This window comes from Notamacropus eugenii, chromosome 6 (genome assembly GCF_028372415.1).
Source record: "Notamacropus eugenii isolate mMacEug1 chromosome 6, mMacEug1.pri_v2, whole genome shotgun sequence".
Lineage (NCBI taxonomy): Eukaryota > Metazoa > Chordata > Mammalia > Diprotodontia > Macropodidae > Notamacropus > Notamacropus eugenii.
Window position 1 is genome coordinate 33,321,773 of NC_092877.1, and position 21,371 is coordinate 33,343,143.

Sequence of the window (21,371 nt, forward strand, 5' to 3'; positions counted from 1 at the left end):
TGCCATTAATTTTCCCTTCTGAGTCATGGCATGTTGGGCAATGCTTAGTGGCTTATGGTATGCCTGTGAGTCTCTGGTATGTTTCATCTTGAAGCATCTTCCGTCCCTCCTTTACAAAGAGCTTACAAGCTAATGTGAGAGGTGGGTCGGTCAAAAGGTATCTTAGCTTCAGGGAGGAGCTGCGATTTTGCCAAAGGGAACCAACTCTGTGCTGGCAAGTCCCTGAGAACACAGAAGTATTATAGGGTTTCCTTGACTGAGGATGTCAGGAAAATGACCGTACCAAAGACCTTGGGGGCTCTGTCTGTCTGTGCATTAACTGCCATGTTTTGTGTGTGTGGCTTTCGTTGCCACATTTCTAATCTGGGCTACAACCCCACGCACTTTGCTCACATGTGGCACTTGGGACCCAAGCAGGTTGGCCATGTGCCCTGGGTGGGGGGGAGAGGAAAGAATGGGTACTTTAAGTCAGGCTTAATTTGTTTCTTTTATCTTCTTAGCCAATGGAACGGCTGAGTTTGAACGAGGGTTTCTATTCTTAGACAAAGTGTAGAGCTGGATTATGAAGGGGAAAGGAACAAGCATTTATTAAGCACCTACTATGTGCTAACATTCTACAAATGTTTCCTCATTTGATTAGGGTTAGGAATCCTAAAGGGATTCTAGGAAGGAACCCTTCATAACTGAGCCTCCTCCTACCTTTCCAGTCTTCTCACACACAGCTTGCTCCCTGACCTGCATTCTGATCCAGTGACAGAGGGGCCTCCTGGCTGTTCCACTCACAAGACATTATCTCTTGGCACCTGCCATTTTCTCTGGCTATCCCCCATGTCTGGAATATTCTCCTTCCTCATCTCTGACTACTGGCTTCAAGTCCCCAATAAAATCCCTTCTTTTACAGGAATTCTTTCCCATCCCCTTTAAATTCTAGTTCCTCCCTTCTGTTAAGTGCCTAAAATATTGTTTTATGGTGAACTCACATAAGGCAAGCACTCACACTGTAGTCAGAAAAATCTAAACAAGGACACTCCCAAGGTCTCTCTTAAGAACTCTGGAACTGATTGTGTGACATGGGAGACCCTGGCACAGGACTGCTCAGCATGGCATGCCTGCATCAGAGAAGGTGCTGCGCTCTGTGAGCAAAGCATAATTGAAGTAGTTCAAAAGAAAACCAAGGGGTGAAAATTTAGAGAATGCACCCCAAATGTTCACATGGACTGTTTGTGCCTGACCTGTGATACAGCATTCTGAGCTCATATTGGTCTGATCAGCCACAGTCGGACATACTGTAGCTTGACTCTAACATAGTGACATTATTTTGGGGCTCTTTGAAAATGAAGGACAACAAACAATGAATGAAGAAAATTCATCCTGTATATAGCTTGCTTTGTATGTGTCTGGTTGCATTTTTAACCACCTATTAGATTATAAGCTCCTTGAGGGCAGGGACTGTCTTTTGTTTCTTTTTGTATCCTTAACATTTATTACATCACCTGACACCTGGAAAGGGCATAATAAATGGTTATTGATTGATTCAGTGAATCAATTTTGTATGACAGAATAAATGTAGGAATCAATTGGAGACTCTTCTCTGGGCAAGCTAAGGGAAATTGCTTGTCTTCAAATGTGTCATCCAGAAATGGACATAATACTCTAGATGTAGTCTGACACCACCGTAGAAGGCAAAGGAAATAGTAACTCCCTCTTTGTCTCTCTTAAACACACACATATGTATGTGTTAGGGTTAAGGTTAGTATATGTGTGTGTGTGTAGGGGGGGTATGTATGCAGTGTCCCAAAAGTCTTAGTGCAGTTTTAAACTTTAATCTATTCAAGTTTACAACTGCATTAGAACCTGTGAGACATCTTGGATAGATTAGATAGATAGACAATATAGACATGTATATATTCATATGTATATATATGTATATATGTCAAATGCATACACATATAGATTTGATATCAAAATCATATGTTGAATATATCTATACACACATATTGAAATCTGTTCATTCATTCTCCTGTTAATGAGCAATTGACAACAAATGCCTATATAGAGAGTGTTAGAAAGGAATCTGGGGAACACCGGAAGGTTAAGAGATTTGCCCAGGGCTGAAAGCCAGAAACAGGACAGATAACCACAATTAGTGACTCAGAGGTCAGCTTCCCCTTTGCTGAGCCAGGCTGCCCCTTTCAAGGCAGTCTGAGGCAATCACAGTTTTTCTAAGCTGCTGTGCCATGCTGATGATGCCCACTGACGTGTAATCCAATCACCTTCCCTGCCCTACACACATTTTTTGCATGAATTACTATAAGTTTGAGGGAAATAGTTTTAAAGCTGATTTTTTTTTAGTCCAAGCAAAAGACTTTTTTGTGTATTGTTCAGACTTGTGTCATTTTATCAGTGTAGCAGACATTCAGTGTGGAAATTCCCTCTCCCATATCAACAACAGTCTCTGTAACTAATGATCTTAGATTGCTTGGGGGTGTGGAAGCTGGGGAGGAGAGACATTGAGAGATTAAGTGACTTGTCCATAGTCACATACCCATTATGTTAGAGCTAAGATTTCAACCCAAGTCTCCACGATTCCAAGACTGGATCATTACACACTGTACTATGCTTTACATTTATACCTATTACATTTGATCTTTTTAGATTTGATCTATCATTCTAGTTTGGCCTAGCTTTGGATCCCAATACTCAGTCATCTAAAGTTTTAACCATTCATCCTAGCTTCATGTCATTTGTAAACTTGACTAGTATGTAATCTTTGTCTTCATCTAAAGTACTGATTTTTAAAAATCATTTAAATAGTGCTAGCCCACTAGAACTTCTCTTCAAACTGATGTTGAACTCTTGATCTATTTTTCCTCTTTTCTTATTATTTTTCTTATTAACATTTGTTTTTGAAGATGTTGAGTTCTAAATTCTCTTCTGCCCTCCCTCATTTGTGAACTCCTGATTCTTTGGGCCCAGTCACTCAACCAGTACTGAATCCTTCTCCATTTCTTCATCTTGTTCAATGAAGTCAATGAGCATTTATTAAGTGCCTATTATGTGCCAGGCTCTGTGATTAGAGTTGTAGCAAAGAAAAGCAAAAACCAAAAACAGTCCCTGTCCTCAAGGAGAAAGACAACAGGTAAACAACTATGTGCAAACAAGGTAGACACAGGACAGATGGGATATAATCTTGGAAGGAAGGCATTAGAATTAAAAGAGATCAGGAAGGACTTCATGCAGAAAGTGGGATTTTAGCTGACACTTGAGGGAAGCCAGGGGATGGAGAGGAGGAGGGAGAGAATTCCAGGACACACAGACCTGAGAGATGAGGTATCTTGTTCAAGGAATAGCTTGGAGGCCATTGCATTGAAGAGGGTATGTAAGGGTGAGGAAAGTGTAAGAAGACTAGAAAGGTAGAGGGTGCCAATGTGTGAAGGACTTTGGATGTCAAACAGAGGATTTTACATTTGAACCTTGAAGTGATAGGAGCCACCGGAGTTTATTGAATTAGGTAGGAGGTGATGAATTTGGACTGTGCTTTAAGAAAACCAACTTGACAGTTGATTGGAGAATGGTCTGGAATGGGAATAGACTCCAGTTAGAGAGACCAATCAGAAGGCTACTACAATAATCCAGGCATGAGGTAATGAGAACATGCACCAGGGTGGTGACAGCTTTACAGGAGAGAAGGGGGGTACATATAACATAGGTTATAAAGGTAAAAATCAACAGTATTTGACAACTGATTGGAATTCAGGAGGTGAGAGTGAGGAGTGGATGATGACACCTAGGTTATGAACCTGGGTGACTGGGAGAATGGTGTTACCCTCCACAGTAATAGAGAAGTTTGGGAAAAGAGAGGATTTGGGGGGAGGGGGAAGATAATATTTATAAGAGAGATGGTTGATCCATTTATACTCTGTTCAGACCACTGCTCTGTTAGAGGAGTCTAGTTGGAATCTGGAGCTGTGAATTTACTAATGTAGGGAATTCTCCAGGGAGAAAACTTCCTCTCCCAAGACAGTTTGGTACCTTTTCTTCAACTTGAAGTCTTGGAGAGTTTTGTTTGGGTACTGAGAGATTGAGTGATTTGCCCAAAGTCACAGCACTAGCGTGTGTCATATGCTGGCCTTGAACTCAGCTTTTTCTGACTCAGAGGTAGATTCTCCATCACTACTCTATGCTGCAATCAGTGAACGAAAGAGAAAGAAAGAAAGAAAGGAAGGAAGAAAGAAAGAAAGAGAGAAAGAAAGAAAGAAATAAAGAAGGAAAGAAAGAAAGAAGGAAAGAAAGGAAGGAAGGAAGGAAGGAAGAAAAAGAAAAGAAAAGGAGGTGGGAATGGTATGGGTTTATTCGGGATTTTTGCGCTGGTTCTCAGTGGTGGAACTCCCTTTTTAAAGTATTTCCTTTTAGGCCAAAGACTTGGAAGGCTGATTCTTACCCCCAACCCCCACCTTTTGCCCCTCCGCTAATTTGGGTGCCGATTTAATGTCAAGGCTTGGTGGAGTTTGAAGCGCCTAGGTCAAATAGCCCTTGGTCGTCCTTAGTGTACACTGATTGTGGGGTGGTAGTAGTCCCCAGAGACTTTGCTAGTCTTTAAAGATATCTCTAATCTCTTTGGTAAGGGAAACTGAGGCGGGGGTGGGGGGAAAGGAGGGAATGGACTTGTTCAAGCTCATACAGTCAGTTAGTGGCAGAATTGCGACTGGAGCACAGCTTTCCTCTTTCCTAGACCAAGGCTTCCTCCCTCCTCGCACCATTTGCCCATCACCAACCAAGGTCCCTGGGCACTGGATCCATCTGGGCTCTCTAAGCTCCAACCGAGCTGCAGCTGCTGAGAGAGAGGAGCACCCATGACTCAGTAACTGTGGGTGCGTCTCACTCTGTTTTGTCGGAGCCCCGGGACCCCTCAGCCCTCCCAGCCCCACCTCTCCCCTCTCTCAGGCATCTCGGACCGCCCCAGGAGTACCAGGGTTCCAACCAATCGTGGAGGGCGGCGCAGACAGCCCGCCTCCGATCGGACTGCCCGGCAGACGGGCTGGCAGGCAGGCTGACTAGGGAGCTGTGCTGCGGACGGATCTCAGGCGGGTACCAGCCGTCGCATCTCCTAGTCCTTTGGGTCCGGCCCTCCTGCTCCGGGTCCCCGCGGGAGCCGCCCGGTTCTCCCCGCAGCAGCGGCGGCGGAGGCCATTCGGGGAAGCGCAGGTCAGTCAAGCTAAGGCCACCTCAGTACAGGGGGCCAGTGGCGGAGGCCCGATCTGGGGGAGGGAGCGAGGGAGCTGGGAGAGGGGATGAGAGGGGGTATCCCTAGGGATCAGGCACAGAAGGCAAGAAGCTGGCAGAAGCTTCGGAGGGGGGACAGAAAGTCAGGACTGCTGGGGAAGCTGGGACTTCAGCGAGGGGAGGGTGGGAGGAGGCGGCAGCGCTTAGAGAAGGGACAGGACTCTGAGCCAGGGACTGGGAGCATCTCTGGGGAGGAGCTGGAGGGAGCCGGGGAAGGGGAGAAAGGAAGGGTAAGATTGGAGGGAGGGGGAAGGGGTAGGCGTAGAATGGAGGAAGGGAGGCCAGAGAGACAGCTCTGGGAGGGGTTCAGAGAAAGGGACGGGGCATCCCTGGGGAGGGGCTGAAGGGAGAGCAGAAGGGGAGAAGATTGGAGGTAAATGGGGCGGGAGGGAGAAGGGACAGGGCTGGAAGGGAACTTAAGGGGACAGCGCTGGGAGGGGACTCAGGGAAAAGACTGGGGATATTCCTGGGGAAAGGTTGGAAGGGGGGAAATTGGAGGGAGATGAGGAGGAAGGGAGTGTGGAGGGGGGCTCCGGAAAGAGACTGGGGGACTTCCTTGGAGAAAGGCCAGAGGGAGCTGGGGAGCGAAGCACAGAGCCGGCGGGGCCCGTGCTGGCAGGGCGATGGGGCTGGGCTCTGAGCCAGGGCCTAGAGCATCTCCTGGAGCTGGGCACAGAAAGGGAGGGAGGGCTGACTGGCCGCAGGGGAAGGGAAGGGTGCTGGGATGGGCAGGCAGAGAACTGCAGGGTCAGGGCAGCATGGGGACCTGAGCGTCCCCCCTCACCCCTGGGCTCTTTCCCGCACAGGCAGCCGCTGTAGGCGCTGAGGATGCTGCTGCTGCTTCCGAGGCTGCTGCTGTTCCCGAGGCTGCTGCTGCTGCTCGGGCTCCTGGCCGGAGCTGGGCGAGCTGCCCCGGCCCCCTCCACCCTGCCCGCCAGCCCCTCTCCCTTCCTCGTGGTGCAGCGGGAAGGGCCCCTGCCTGCCCTCACCTTTCCGCAGGAGGAAGCCACCCTAGACGAGATGTTCCGTGAGGTGGAGGAATTGATGGAAGACACGCAGCACAAGCTGCAAAGCGCCGTGGACGAGGTGGGTGCAGCGCGGATCCAGTGAGCGAGCCGGCTTCTGGGCTCTGGGTAGAGCAGCCCAAGCAAGCCATGCTCTGGGCCGGGTTACTGGCGGGTGCCGTGCGGGTGGGCGGAGGTTCAAGTGCGCCCCAGGGCAGCCAGGCAGTCAACAAGCGTTTACTGCGTGCCCGAACTGTGCTGAGAGCAGGGGACCATGGCCCAGCCATCTTGGGCCCAAGTCCAACCGGAGGGACCATCAAGGCACCTACCTTGCCTTCGGAGAGAGAACTGAATAGAGCTTCTGGAAAGAAGTGTTAGGAGCCTTTTCCTGGAGAGCATGATAATGGCACCTCCTATTTGGTATTCCCTAGTCTACAGGAGCTGGGATTTCCTGCTGGTGAGCTCATCCCCTCAGCCAGGTGTTTGCTCCCCTATCTGGTGCCCTGTGGCTCCTTCCATCCTCCATCAAGGAGAATCGGTAAGAGAAAAGGATTCTGGGAGGTTTAGGGTCTTTGTTATCAACCCAAATACAATTTGCAGACAAGAAAAAGAAGTCGGAAATGTTCTTGCCCCTGGGCCTCCCAAATGAGGTCAGGCTTTCAAAGGCACCGCCAGAACAACTCAGCTATTATTTATTAATCATTCATGTTGTGCAAGGCTCTGTGCTGGTTTCTGAAGATACAAATACAAATCCCTGACCTCGGGAAGCTCGCATTTACCGAGGAATAGGACGGGTACAGAAAAACTGCAAGAGAGAGAACAGCTAACACCTAGCAGGACCAGGAAAAGAAACTTAAAAAGAAGAAAAGAATTTGGAAAGGCAAAAGAGAAGAGGGAACTTACTCTAGGCATAGGAGTATAGGGAGAGAGCTGGGGCAAGAGCACAGACAGGATATAGAACTCGGAGTTTGGAACATAGCTAGGAGTCCAGTGTGGACTCCCCAAATCGAGAGTGTACAAGGAAGCAATATGAAATAAGTCTGGAAACGGAGGTTGGAGCCAGATGTTGGAGGTCTCAAAATGCCAAGCTGAGGACTATGGGTTTGATCCTCAAGGTATTAGGGAGCCCCTGAAAATTTCTGAGCAAATGAGTGATGGGGGAAGATTATTTTGGCAGCTGTGTGCATATGGCAGGTTAGAGCTGAGAGACTCTGTGTGTGTGTGTGTGTGTGTGTGTGTGTGTGTGTGTGTGTGTGTGTGTGGTGGGGGGAGGGGGTTGTCCGTCCTTCTTGAAGAGGACTGTGACATCAGGGAAATGACATGGCTTGCATTAATTAGATTTCAGTAAGTGAGGGCTGTACAAAGTCACCAGCCTCACTTTCTCCTCCAGAGCCATCTGAGTCCAGTGGCCAAATATAGATCAGGACAACTGGAGATGGCCCAGGATGCAGTGAGAGACCTTGGTCTTTTTAAGTGAACATCTTTCAGTGGTGTTGACCTACTCAGTGAATAAGCCTGTTGGAGAAGGGAGACAAGGAATTGCCCCTTTAAAAAAAAAAAATCAGAGAGGGGAAGACCCTAAGGCTTGCTGGTCAAAAGAGAAACATTCACTGAGCCAAGGAGGGCCCCCAAGATAACTATTAAGTGGTGCTTGGGCAGGGATATTTTGTTGTCAGATCAATGAGATTCAGAATGAATTGTGTTTTAGGTTTGGGAAAGAAATCTAGCTAATAACCTCAAGATAACTAGGTAGGTTTCACCCATCAAAACTTACTTTCCTTTGGGCCAAACACCACTTTAATTTCTGGAGATCATCTTACCTCAACTACCTTGGAATGAAATCTTTCCTTCTAATAAAGAAAAAAATAACTAAAAAACACCAATTTTTAAAAATAATTGATACCATAACTATACTTGACAATGCATTTTACCATCCTGCACCCATATTCCCTCACCTCTCTGACACGAAGGAGGAGATGTGTTTCATCTTCTGTTTTGGACCAAGATTGGGTATTAAATTTACTTAGAATTCATTGGCCTATCTTTTTTCAGGGCTTAAGGTTAGAAATTCATCCTTCTGACTCAGTTAATAAACTCTTCAGAAAAGAGTCAGCTAGAGGTCCAAAGTGACAGGAAGTCCAAGCCTTGCCTCTTTCTTCTTTGGTCAGAGTGACTCTGACCAAGCCTATACTTTTTTCTCCATCCAGTGCCAAGAAAAATTTCCAAGCTGTATAAACTCTTCCTTACCCAGAGTACTACATATAACACTTGGCTTAAATATCAAGATGTTTCTCACCAAAAATAGTTCTTTTGTCTTTTCTAGCCCAGCGTTGTTTGGGAGTCCCTACCACACCTTCATACAACTTGTATCAAAAGATTCTAGATTTAGTTGGAAGAAACCTAACAAAATCATCTGGAAATCAGTCCAGATCATCCAGTCTATACTGACCCCTTCATTTTACATTTAAGGAAATGGAGATCCTAAGAGGTTGTAACTTGGTCGTGATCAAATGGAGTCCATGTAGGACTGTGGAAAGAGCCCTAGAGTCAGAAGACCTGAGTTTGAATCCTGGTTCTAACTAGCTATTATCTGTAGCATCTTGGTCAAGTCATTTAACTTTTCCAGGCCTTTCAGCTGCCCCATCTCTAAAAGATATCAGTCTAGATGATGTCTAACATTCCTTTGACCCCTGATTTTATAATCCTACAATCCTATGGCTAAAGCCGCCCCAGTGGCTCATCTTACAAACAACCTGGGTTTAATTCCCAACTGATACAAAAATGGTCCAGATCCTGGAAGTCTCATTTTTTATTTCCTGATGTCTGCCAAAGGATGCTAGAATGGAGCGATAAGACAGGGGGAAACCAGGCAGGCCCAGGAAGTAGAACTTCAGCTTTACTTTGTTATTTCAGTCAGCTCAGTTAACATTGCCTCTCTTTTCAGAGATACAGCTACGAGAGCTGTCTTGCTCAAGACTGACTCATTCATTTCCTTTAGCTTATTTCAACTTCTTCTAGGCAAGAAAGTGGATTCCCACCAAAAAGAAAGAGGCCAACCCTGTATTTCATTTCAGTGTTGAAACTTTTTCCCATTTTCTGTAAAACTTGAATTGACATTTGAAATTTAACTCCAAGCAGGCATTGGTGCTAGAAGGAATCTGGTAATGACTCGATTGATCAAATGTAAATTCAAAGTGTGGCCGCGTCTCATTTTGTGGCTAAATTATCCACAATGGCCAGATGTTGCTCAAAAGACCAGTTAGTATTCCGTAATGAGCATTGGCCAAGACTATTGTGAAGGGTTCGTTTACATCCTTCCATGATGCTAGAAAAACCTGTGATGGAGAGATAGGAATAGGGAGTGACCAGTGGCCTTAACCAGCGTCTGAATATCTGACTTTAATTAAATCCCCGAGTCACTTTACCTGCCTGAGCCTCAGCGTCTTTATCTGAGAAATGGAGATAATAATACTTACAAACATTTACCTTGAAGGCTAGGAGCAAATGAGTTAATTCAATTCACGAACATATGTTAAGCACCTACTATGTCCTGGCACTAGGGACATAAAGATATCAATAACAACCCTTGCCTTGGAGGAATTTACATTTTAATGGGGATGCTACAGCGTGTTTATAAGTAAAACCAAAATATATTAAAAGTAATACAAAGTAACTTCAAGAGGGAGAGAGTACCACTACTTGTGGTGACATCTGAGCTGTGCTTTGAAGGAAGTGAAGAAATGGAAGACATGTCCCTGACGTGGGAGACCGTTTATACAATGACATAGAGGCAGGAGATGGGATGTAGTGTATTGGGAACAGGTGTAGATTGTGGTAAGGATTGTGTTTGTAAATGTAATGAAGAGCTATAAGTAAGGTTGCGCTACTAGATGCACTTGCTTCAGTGGTACACAGGGAGAAGTTACTTTCTCTCTCTAGGATTTCAGTTTCCTCACCTATAAAATAAGAATGTCAGACTAGACAATTTGTAAGTCCCCTTCTAATTCTAAGTCTTTGGCTCTTTAAAGTTAACATCATGATGGATTGGTATCATAGAATCTGAACTGGAAGGGGACTTCAGAGGCTGTCTGGTCCAAAATATACCTGACTGAGAAGCCTCTCTCTACAATATTGCTGTCATTTGGCTATTCAGCATCTCTCTGAAGATTTGAGATGTAAAGGAACCCACTGCCTCCCGAAGTAGTCCATTATCCTTTAGACTGGTAGTTTCCCCCTATTACTTGTTCAGTCATTTCTCAATCATGTACAGCTCTTTGTGACCCCATTTGGGTTTTCTTAGCAAAGATACTGAAGTGGTTTACTTTTTCATTCTCCAGCTAATTTTACAGATGAGGAAACTGAGGCAGAGTTAAGTGATTCAACCAGGGTCACACAGCTGGTGAGTGTCTGAGGACAGATTTGAATTTAGATGATTCCAGACCTGGCACTCTATCCACTATGCCATCTAGCTGCCCAGCCTCCTCTACGTACAGGGCCTAAATCTACCCCTCTGCAGCTTCCACGCATTGTTTGACTTCTGCCTTTTGGGTGTAAGCAGAATGAGATTACTTCCTAGTTAGATCTTGCTAATCATTTCTTTCCTGAGATAGTTAGGTGGCATAGTGGATAAAGCACTGGGCCTGAAGTTAGGAAGACTGAGACACTTGGTAGTTGCGTGACCCTGGACAAGTCATTTAGCCTCTGTCTGCCTCAGTTTCCTCAATTGTAAAATATGGAAATTACAATAGCACTTCCCTCCCACAATAGGCTTATGGTAAGGAAGAAATGAGATAATATCTACAGATCACCTTACACGTGGTAGGTGCTTAATAAGTGCTTGTTTCCTTCATTTCTAGTCAATGCCCTGGTAGTCTCACCCCTCTAGGTGAGGAGGGTGATATATTTTCATGAAAGCACTAATGTTCTTATCAAGGCAGCTTTATTTGTTTTCCATTTCTGAAAAGCAGGGACCATGCAGACCTTGCTCAATTCAGGGCATCCATTTTTTATAGACTTATGTCATGATTTTGCTGTTAAATGTATTTCTCGACATTTCACACGGTCCAACTGCATCAGGCTGCTGGTTTTCTGAAAATGGGGGAAAAAATCCAAGTTGCATTCAATTGTAAGTCATTGGTGGAAGATGTGGGTAAAGCACCAAGCATCTGCATGTCAGATTGATCCTGTCATCCACTTTATCATCTGTATAATGGGAATAATAATCCTAGCTATTACTTTAAAGGGTTGTTTTGGGATCAGTGAAGTAATTTAAGTAAAACCCTTGGAAAACTTGGGAGAGCTATATAATTGTTGCTTGGTTTTTTCTTCTTTTCTCTATAGGCATTGTAAAAAGATTGTCTGTCTGGAAGACCTAGGCTGTAATCCCAGCTCTGCTACAGGCAGTGTGGCATAATAGATAGAGCACTAGACTTGATATCACCAAGCCCTGTGTTTGAATCTCACCTCAGACATTCATTAGCTGTGTAATGACCCCCAGCTAATCAATCAGCAAGCATTTTCCAAGTGCCTACTATGTTCCAGACACTGAGCTAGGCAGTGGGGATGCAACTACAAAGAATGAAATAGGCCTTATTCTCCAGGAGTTTATAATCTAGCAAGTAATTCTATCAAGGCAGGTCACTTCACCTCTCTGGGACCTCAGTTTTCTAGTCTGTAAAATGGGAAGGCGGTGGGCTAGGTGTTAATCTTTCAGCTCTAAATCTATGATTCTATTAACTGTGAAACCTTGTACTTGCATCATCTCTGTGCCTCAGTTTCCCACATGGGTAATGCAGGGGTCAGACTAAAAAGAACATTCATTTAGAACTAAAAGGGCCTTAGAGGTTGTCTAGCTTAAACACCTTATTTTATAGAGAAGAAACTATGACCCAGAGAGAAGTGACTTGCCTGAGCCTATCAGAGCTGGAGTGTGAATGAAGATCTTCCTCTGGATTCTCTGCTCTTTCTCCCTTACTTTGCTGCCTCTCTGATCCTTGTGGGTTCTAGCATTCTCTGTTTGTTTATGATCATGGAGAATCTGATCGCTCACTGTGTTGTTAGATCATCTTATTGCTAGATGGGTGGAGCCCAAGTTCTGAACTGGAATAAATACCTTTCCCCTATTACCCCATTATACTAGAATGGACACTTGGAAACAATAAGTTGTGTATGTGCCATATTTAATAGGCTACATAGTCTTTCTGTGTTAAATACAACATGCTAAATGCCCAAGTTTGCCTGCTAGGGCAATAATAGTTATGGGTGCATAAAATTTCCATGATAAAACTGCACTTTCTGTGGTTTATGATACTGTTAAAAGGCCTTTAGCTCATTCTGCCAAGAAGGATTTTACACAAAGGCTCATTTCTGTTGCGTTAAGGGAAGTGGAGACTTGCTCATTATTTGGTTATTTGACCAATAGAGGAAACCAAATTGGATCATTCTGATGCCAAAGTGGGTTGTTTCCCCTTGGCTTAGATAGCTAGCTAGATCATTTACTAAACTCTTACCATGTACTAGGCACGGAAGCTGCACAGAACACATTAACCATAGAATGGCCAAATTGCCACTTCTTTCTTAGTAGGTGAACTTGCCTCCTACTTTGTGGAGAATATTGAGATGACCTAGCATGAGCTCCCATCATGTAGCCACCCCTAAATCTGTCTTTCCCATTCTTCTCTCTCACTATAAAAGTCTCAATGTATGGTCTCTATAGAAAAGATTTCTCTTCTTTGAAACTAGCCCCTTCTTCTCTTAAGCTGGCTTAAAACTGTACAAAGACTTTTGGGATGCCGTACATTCTGTTTTTTATCCATTTCTGATTCCCTTCCCCAGTATTGGAGCCCACACATATTTTCTGTCTCTCCTCTCTCTCCTCTCTTTCTCTTCTCTCTTTCTGTTTCTCTCTCCTCTCTGCTTCTCTCCGTCTTTCTGTTTCTCTACTCTCCCCTCCATTTTTATTTCAAACTCTCCTCACTATAACAGAATTCAATCATTTTCAGAGTTGGAAGGGACCTCAGTAGTCATCTAGGCAATCAACAAGTGCTTATCAAGCCCCTGCTACATGTCAGGCACTGTGGTAGGTGCTGAGGATACAAGTACAAAGAATGAAACAGGCCCTACTTACAAGGAGCTCAGTCCAGTCCACATCTGAAGAAGAGTCCTGTTCCAACATACCTGAGAAGTAGCCACCCAGACTTAGCTTGAAGAGCTCTAGTGGGGGAATACCTATATCTTGAAAGGCATCCTGCTTCATTTGGGGATAACTCCAATACATTGGAAGTTGTTCTTCATATTAAATCAAAAGTTGTCTCCACAACTTCTACCCTTTGACCTCATTCTGTCCCCTGGGGCCAAGCAGAATGAAATGGATCCTTTTCCCACATGGCAGCACTTTGTAGTTCCTGCTTCTGTACGTATAAACATTTTCACCTCTTCCTTATATTATTAAAAAAAACAAAACAACCCTCCATTTTCTGGACCATGCCCTGACCTCTGGCCACCAATCAGTCTGTTGCCCTTCTTTTGTTTCCAGTATGGTCAAACCAGTGTCTACATCCACTGCTCCCATTTCTTATTGAACCATTCCTTCCGAATCCTTCACACATTGGTTTCTGCTCTCATACTGGAGGTTATCCATGATCTCTCACTTCCTTGTAGAGTGTCTTTTCTCATTGACCCTCCTCCTCTGCTTGCCTGTGATGTGTTCCACCAGGGACCACCTGCTCCTTGAATCTCTCCTCATATCTTTATTTTTTCATCCCCCTCCCCCACAAAAGAAAAGAGAAAGGAAAAGAAAAGAAAATTCCGAGCTGGTCTGGCTATTCCTCACACATAACAAACACTGCATCTCCCATCTCAGTGGCTTTGCTCTGGCTGTTCCCTTTGCCTGGGATGGACATCTTCCTGACCTCCACTTCTCAGAATCCCTTAACTTTGTTTGATATGAGATTCAACACAAGTACCACCTTGTACGTGAAACCTCCCCTGATCTATGCCCTTCCCCCTATCCCAGCTATTGGTGCTTTCCCCCCAAAATACTACCCTTGTATTTATCTTGTTCCTATCCTGCATATGCCTATTTGTGTACATATGCCCCCCAAACTTCTAAAAATCATGGACTGTTCCTTCTCTGTCTTTGTAACTCCAGTATGCCCTAGCACAATACCTGGTACTTTAATGGGGCTTAGATGATTAAGTCCATGTGTCAGACCTTCAGCTGTTGGATGACAGAACCTATGTCTTTCAGCTTAACTAACATGGTATGGCATCACCAGCCTCATTCTCCCTTCTCCCAACCCTAACCTCCACCATTCTGGCCACCCATTCCTGGTAATACTCTGTCTTGTCAGTGCCTCACTTTAGATGCAGTACCTAGAATTGGACTCAACCTCCAGATATGGTTAAACAGAGGATGACAGCAGTATATCTATTTTCTTGTTCTATTGCTTACGACAATGGTGCAGGTGCTTCTCTATCCCTTGCCCACCATGTCCTAGAGGCAGTTGGGTGGCACGGTGCATAGAGTGCTGGTCCTGGAGTCAGGAAGACCTGAGTTTAAATCTGGCTTTAGACACTGACTAGCTGTGTGACCCTGGGCAAGTCACTTAACCATGGTTTGCCTCAGTTCTCTCATCTGTAAAACAGGAATAATAATAGCACCAACCTTCCAGGGTTATTATGAGGATCAAATGAGATAATAATTAGAAAGCACTTGGCACCTAGTAGGTACTTAATAAGTGTTTAATGATTAAAGCACTTAGCAGAGTGCCTCGAATATAAAAAGTGATTTATACAGTATATATATTAGCTATTATTTTCTTTTCATTTTTAGCCATTTTTCAAAGAGCTTTATCTGCTGAGGAGCAGATAGTGGTATAGTGGATAGAGCATGAGTCCTGGAGTCAGGAAGATCTAAGTTCAAATCTGACCTTAGACACTTATTAGCTGTATGACTTTGGACAAGTCACTTACCCTCTATTTGCCTCAGTTCCTCCTCTGTAAAATGGAGGACACACCAGAGAAGGAAATGGCAAACTCCTCCAGTATCTTTGCCAAGAAAACTCCATGGACTTTGGCCATAGAGTCAGATAGAGTCTGACATGACTGAACCACTGAACAATATACTTGTTCTCAGGTTCTTTGGCGGCATAGGAGTAGGGTTTCATAGAATCCTAGAATTTCAGAACTAGATGTCATCATTTTAAGACGAAGAAAGTAAAGTCTAGACAGGAGTTACTCATTCAAGTTCACACAGAGAGATAGTAGCAGAGGCAAATCTAGGAGTGAGCTCTCCTGACTCCATGGTCTTTCTGGTTCCACTTAAGTCATACCACAGTCCTGACTGAGAATTAAACCCCAGCTTCCTACGTCTAAGGCAGGGATGAGTACCACCCCACCGATGACCTCTCTAGACTGTCGGACTCTAACTGATAACTTTCAGACCAGTCAAATTGCTTATCAAACTCTTATTGAATTTTTAGATTAAAGCAGAGGAGGAAGCCACCAAAACTTCATCAGAAATCATCCTTCAAAACCTGCCTCCCAACTTCCACAATGACTCTCACAGTGAAGTCAAGGTGGGAAACAAAACCGTCTACAGGCACCAGGAAATTGACAAGGTAGGAGACGTGCATGGCACCTCATCACGTCTATAGCAATGAGGTCTCCTTGTATGAAGGAGGAAAGGGGGTTTCTTCCCATGGGAAAACAAAGATCTCATACATCTTTTTTCCAGAGAGATCTCTCACCTAAGGCCATGTGGAGTTCTCATGTTCAGGCTGTAAGACTTGCATCATTCATTCAACCAATATTTATACTGTTTCCACTTGGAGATGATAATTACAGCCAGAGGCAACAACGAATTTCTCCTTTTCACAGGACTTGTTGAATGATGAGTGGAGGGGGTGGGGAACGCCCCTGGGGCAGGTGCAGGGGCCTATCATGGGGTTCAGATGAGACACCGTCTGGGAAAGCACTTGAGACACTGTGGAGGGTTATTCACTGGGAAGGCCTGCTTGAAATGGCCGTTGTCATTATTATTTAAGGCCGAATCCTGATTACTTTTCATGTGACTGTGAAAGAAAGGGTGAGTGTTAGTAATCATGCTGCTTTTCCAGATGTGTCTCCCTCAGGAAAGGACAGGAGCACTGGGAACAACTTGCTGGATGAATCTTGTTTTCCATTTGTCCTTACTGTGTCAATGTTTCCATCCTAGGTAACCAATAATCAAACTGGACAAACTGTTGTTTCAGAGACCATTATTACCACCATAAAGGATGAACAGAAAAGGAATCACGTAAGTCCTGCTTATTACTTTTTTATTTCCAGTATTTCAATACTGTCAGACCCAACCATTGGCTTCCATACCATAAGCAAGAAGACAGAATTAGATTTAAGGCTGGAAAAGATGTGAAGAGGTCATCTCATCCAATGCTGTCATTTTGCAGATGAGAAAAATGAGGGAAGAGGGGAGGGAGTTATGGGATCATAGATTTAAATCTGGAAGTAACCTCAGAAGCCATATCTAGACAGATAGAGAAACCATTCATTAAGCTCCTATTATATACCAGGTATTGTTGTAAGAGCTAAATGTGTAAGTATAAACAAGAGTAGTCAAGCCCTTAAGGAAATGACATTGTAATGGGGAAAGAGAACATACGTAGAGGGGAGCTGAAAACAAGAGGGGGAATGTGTTCAGTGTCACAGAGTGAAGCAGTCTGGGAAGGTGCTTGGAGGTCTGGGCTGCCAGTAAGATAAGGCAAGAGCCAAGGGTCATAGGCACCATGGACTACCAACATGGCAGATCAGTTCCTTTAGGCCCATGCAGTTTAACAGTAAAAGCACAACCTCCATCAGACAAGGCAATGATAAGAAAGAACAGGTTTCAAATTGGAAGAGAGGCTTCCAGCCCTTCCAGAACTTGGCTCCCTGTTGTGTCAGCCTCTGATTACCCAGAATCACACCACTTGTCCTGAGATGGAGGTATTCCCCAATATCTTATACTCAGAAAACACAGTGGTCCATTCATGGACTAGAACTGATGGTTAAGGGGCAAGCCAAAGAGAGATCTGAGCCAACAGCAGAGGTGGGATCGTATATTTTGATTTGGAATAAACTCTAAAGGCCCTCTAGTTCAACTCCTTCAATTTTACAGATGGGGAAACAGCCCAAAGTGGTTAAGTGACTTGCTCACCATTGTACAGATACGACTAGCAGAATGGAGATTTGAACTAAAGTCTTAGGATTTAAGGTTTGGTGTTCTATCCACTGTACCACCCTAGTTCCCAGAAGATAGTACCGAGCTTCAAATTTCCATGTTCTGAGAAAAAGAGTGGGCCTGAATGTCCCCATTCCACCCTACCAAAATTGATTCAGAAGACATATGTGACAGACCTTGAGCTATGTCCTGTATAGAACATATAGGGGGTCTCTGACTCAATTTTTTTTAATTAAAAAAAACCTTTTGATTTTTCTGTCCAATATATTTTTATTTCATTAAATATTTCTCAATGACATGTAACAAAAATTTTTTACCATTTGTCTTTTTAAAGTTTGAGTTCCAAATTCTCTCCCTCCTTCAATAGGCAAGAAACTAGATATTAACTATGCATGTGAAGTCATGCGAAACATATTTCCATTAGTCATGTTGCAAAAGATACTTGTTGCTATTTTGAAAGCATCCTGAACATTTCCTGACTCCTTCTTGTCTATAGAATCCTCCTTTGCTTAAAAAAATGGCAGTTGAACAAAACAAATCAACTCATCAGGCATGATTGACAAGGTATGCCCCATTCCCCACCTGTAGTCCATCACTGTCTGCTGAGAGGCAGGAAGCCCACTTCCCTGTCCGTCAGTTCTTTGAAGTCATGGTTCATTACTTCATCAATCACCATTCTGAGGCTTTTCAGAGTTGTTTTACCTTATGTTATGTTTGTTGTCACATAAGCTGTTCTCCAAATATTTTCCACCACATTTACTGCCTCTGTTTTATGTGGATCTGGTTTCTCCAGAGCAGGATTTCTTAGCTCAGTATCCAGAGATCTTTTAGGGAAACACTCCAGAGGATGTGTGAACTTCACGGGCCAAAAAATATTTTCAAATAAAATAAAACAAACTTTCCATCTTTATTTTCATTAACTTTTGATTTCCTTTCTAATCTATGTATTTTATTTTATGCATTTAAAATGATTGTTCTGAGAAGGGGATCCACTGGTTTTACTAGTCTCCCAAATGGGTCCAGAACACAAAAGGAGTTAAGAAACTCTGCTTTAGAAGGAGCCAGTGGAGTCCAAGCCTCCTAATAGGATCCAGTGAAGGAAAACTGGGTGCTTCCTGGCCTCTCTGGTGTTCGACAACATTGAGGAAAAGAACTGGGGTTTCTTTTATTGGCCCAGGACTCAGGCTGCTTGTGGGCTTTTTTAGGGGGAGTAGCTAATTTGGCTAACAAAAAGTAATTCAGACTAACATTTGTTCACACTTACTATGTGCTGCAGAGCCAGACTGTCCTGTGGAATGGTAGGGATTCTTAATCCCTTCCAAGAAGAGTCACGAAACCCAACCTACAGCTTCATGGGGAGAGAGGAAGCTGGAGGCTGGGGAGAATCACTCATGGCTGAGAACCCAAGAGGAGGCCTAATTGTTTTGTAGAAAAGCAAGATGACGCGTCTGGGGCTCAGGCTGTAATCTCAGCTCTGCTACTGATTTATTGTGTGACTTTGGATCAAGTCCCTTCTCCATCTGGGCCTTGTTCCCTTGTCTGTAGGATGAGGCCACTGGACTACATAAATATCCAAGGTGCCTCCAGCTCTGGACATTCCATTCTGTGAATATCACCAGGCTATAGAGAAAATATTTTGTTGGGGCTGAGGGAGGAGAGATAAATACATGGCTGAAAAGGGATCAGAGAAATTTTCACAGAAACGAAACCAAGTGTAGTAACTATTGAGCATCCAAAACAATTCTGAGGAGAATAGGAGGATATCCAGGAATATGAGGAAACGATAGACCACTGGGTTTGGAGACAGAAGACCTCTGTTCGAATCGCACTTCTGTTTTTATTTAGCTGTGTGATTTTGAGCAAGTGACTCATCACTTGTGGAATGAGGGGGTTGGACTACGTGACCTCTAAGGTCTAGCTCTACACATACACACACACACACACACACACACATGTACATGTATGTGTATATACATCTATACACATATATGTATATATATATTCCTATAACAGGAAGAATTAAGGTCGAGGAATGGAAAAGCAAGACAAGGAGGGTTTAAAAGGAAAGGTTGGCAACTCTTCTTTGAGACTGTGAGTTGCCCTCACCCTTTTCCTTAGAGAATAAAGTAATTGTAATTAGCCAGGAAAGAGTGAAAAATGAGCTCTCTGGACCACCTCAAAAGAATAATTTCGTGTTTTGAGTATACCCGTCTCCAAGATAATGCAGTTGGAAAGTTTGGGACTTTATGCAAAGACCCAGAAAGCTAGCTTTGAGCTCTAGCAGAATTCTCCAATCTGAACATAGACTCCCAGTATTCAGAGCTGGAGGGGTCCTCAGAATCCAACTAAAGAGGAATCTCTTTTCCATCACCTAGCACCTAGCATAGTATCTAGCATGCAGTAGGGACTTAATAAATGTTGATCGCTTGATCCTGATAAATGCTTGGGACTTTCTTTAGTCAAATGTTGGTGTTCTTTCTATTTTAGGATTAAAGGGAAAGTGAGATATAGATAGGCTAAAATATCATAGTTTCATATGTTCTTTCATCTAACCTTGGCCAACATTTTATCCGATTCTATTACCAATTAATTTATAATTGAGTATTTCTAAGTAAGTGATAGGTTCTAGTCTATGAAGAAAGGGGAAATCATCTTTGCCATCTTGGAGAAAGAATTTTTCCTCCTACAAATTTCCATTCCATCCGTGCCCTTTGGCTTTTGGGGATTTGATCAGGTGTTTAAAATCCTTTGGCTGGCTTGCTTCAGATTGCTGTGCAGGGGAGGGGTAAAGAGAGGGAGGAGGTGAAATACTGCAAATTGCAAGCTAGGGCCCCTTCCAACTTTCACAGTTAATGATTTTCACAGTTGCTTCTGAAAGTATGTAACGTACAGCAGAAATTCTACCTTAAAGAAAAAAGGCTAAAAGATTTTATGCTTTCAGTGAATTATGACATATCATATACAGAGTCAACATTTCCAGATTTAAAATTTGTAAGTGTAGTTAATTAAAAGGCTGTCACTGGAGGGACCCCATTGTTCCCTCTCCTCCTCCTTTCTTCCTCTTCTTTTCATTTCCTCTTCTTTCCTCCCCTGGTCTTTGTAGTAAAACATGTAGAAACCTGAGGCTTGTGGAAAGCTCCAGGTTATAAGCATATGAAGGCTTGAAAACTTCATACATCATGTAAATTACTGGACTGATTCTAGATTTGGAAGTGGAAGGAAAAAAGGGACAATTGAATGTTATTTCACCTGAGGAAGCTGGGCAACAATAATGCTTTGGGGACTCTTGTGGTTCCCTTTCTTTGCAGAGCATTCAACCAGGACCCACTTAACAAGACAGCAGACAGATGGATTGCTTTCATGGTCAAGGCAGGTTGGGAGTGAAGCGGGGAAGCAAAGGCAGGGAAGGGTAAGTTGAGTCTTAGGGGATGGAGAGAGCAAGATCTTTCATGTAAGGAATAGAAAGTGGTGTGTGGAGGAGGTGTCCCCCTCTGGGGTTAAGAGACAGGGTGTCTCTCATATCCTCATTCCTGGGGTGATTAGGTTTCGATTTACTGCAAAGGGCAAGTAGTTCTATCCAGCAAACTCTGGACTGTTAGCTCATTTAGGTGAGCTAAAAGGAAGGTGAGGATTCCACCCTCCTATTTCAACAACAGAGGAAGATGAGATCCAGGGAAGAGGTAGGGATTTGCCCAACATAATGGCAGCATTGAGCTACAGCTAGAAGGAAACCCTGAGGCTGTGTAAACCAGTCCCCTTATCTTTGGGGATACTGAGGCACAAAGCGTGACTTGCCCAGGATCACACAGCTTTTGACTACGAGTCTATACACTTTCCACCGCAGCAGACTGCCTTAGCCTCTTCAA

The 21,371-nt window shown here is 43.9% G+C and overlaps 1 protein-coding gene across 1 annotated transcript in view; it reads left to right on the forward strand.

Annotated features, from left to right (window-relative positions):
• Window positions 1–5,009: 5,009 nt before the first annotated feature.
• The window catches only part of DKK3 (dickkopf WNT signaling pathway inhibitor 3), a 63,836-nt gene continuing 47,474 nt past the window's right edge, over window positions 5,010–21,371 (forward strand). Inside the window, exons 1-4 of the mRNA XM_072619428.1 lie at window positions 5,010–5,205; window positions 6,090–6,369; window positions 15,770–15,907; window positions 16,504–16,584. Of these exons, the coding sequence (XP_072475529.1) occupies window positions 6,112–6,369; window positions 15,770–15,907; window positions 16,504–16,584 (477 nt within the window). The 5' untranslated portion in view covers window positions 5,010–5,205; window positions 6,090–6,111. The remainder of the gene's footprint in view (window positions 5,206–6,089; window positions 6,370–15,769; window positions 15,908–16,503; window positions 16,585–21,371) is intronic.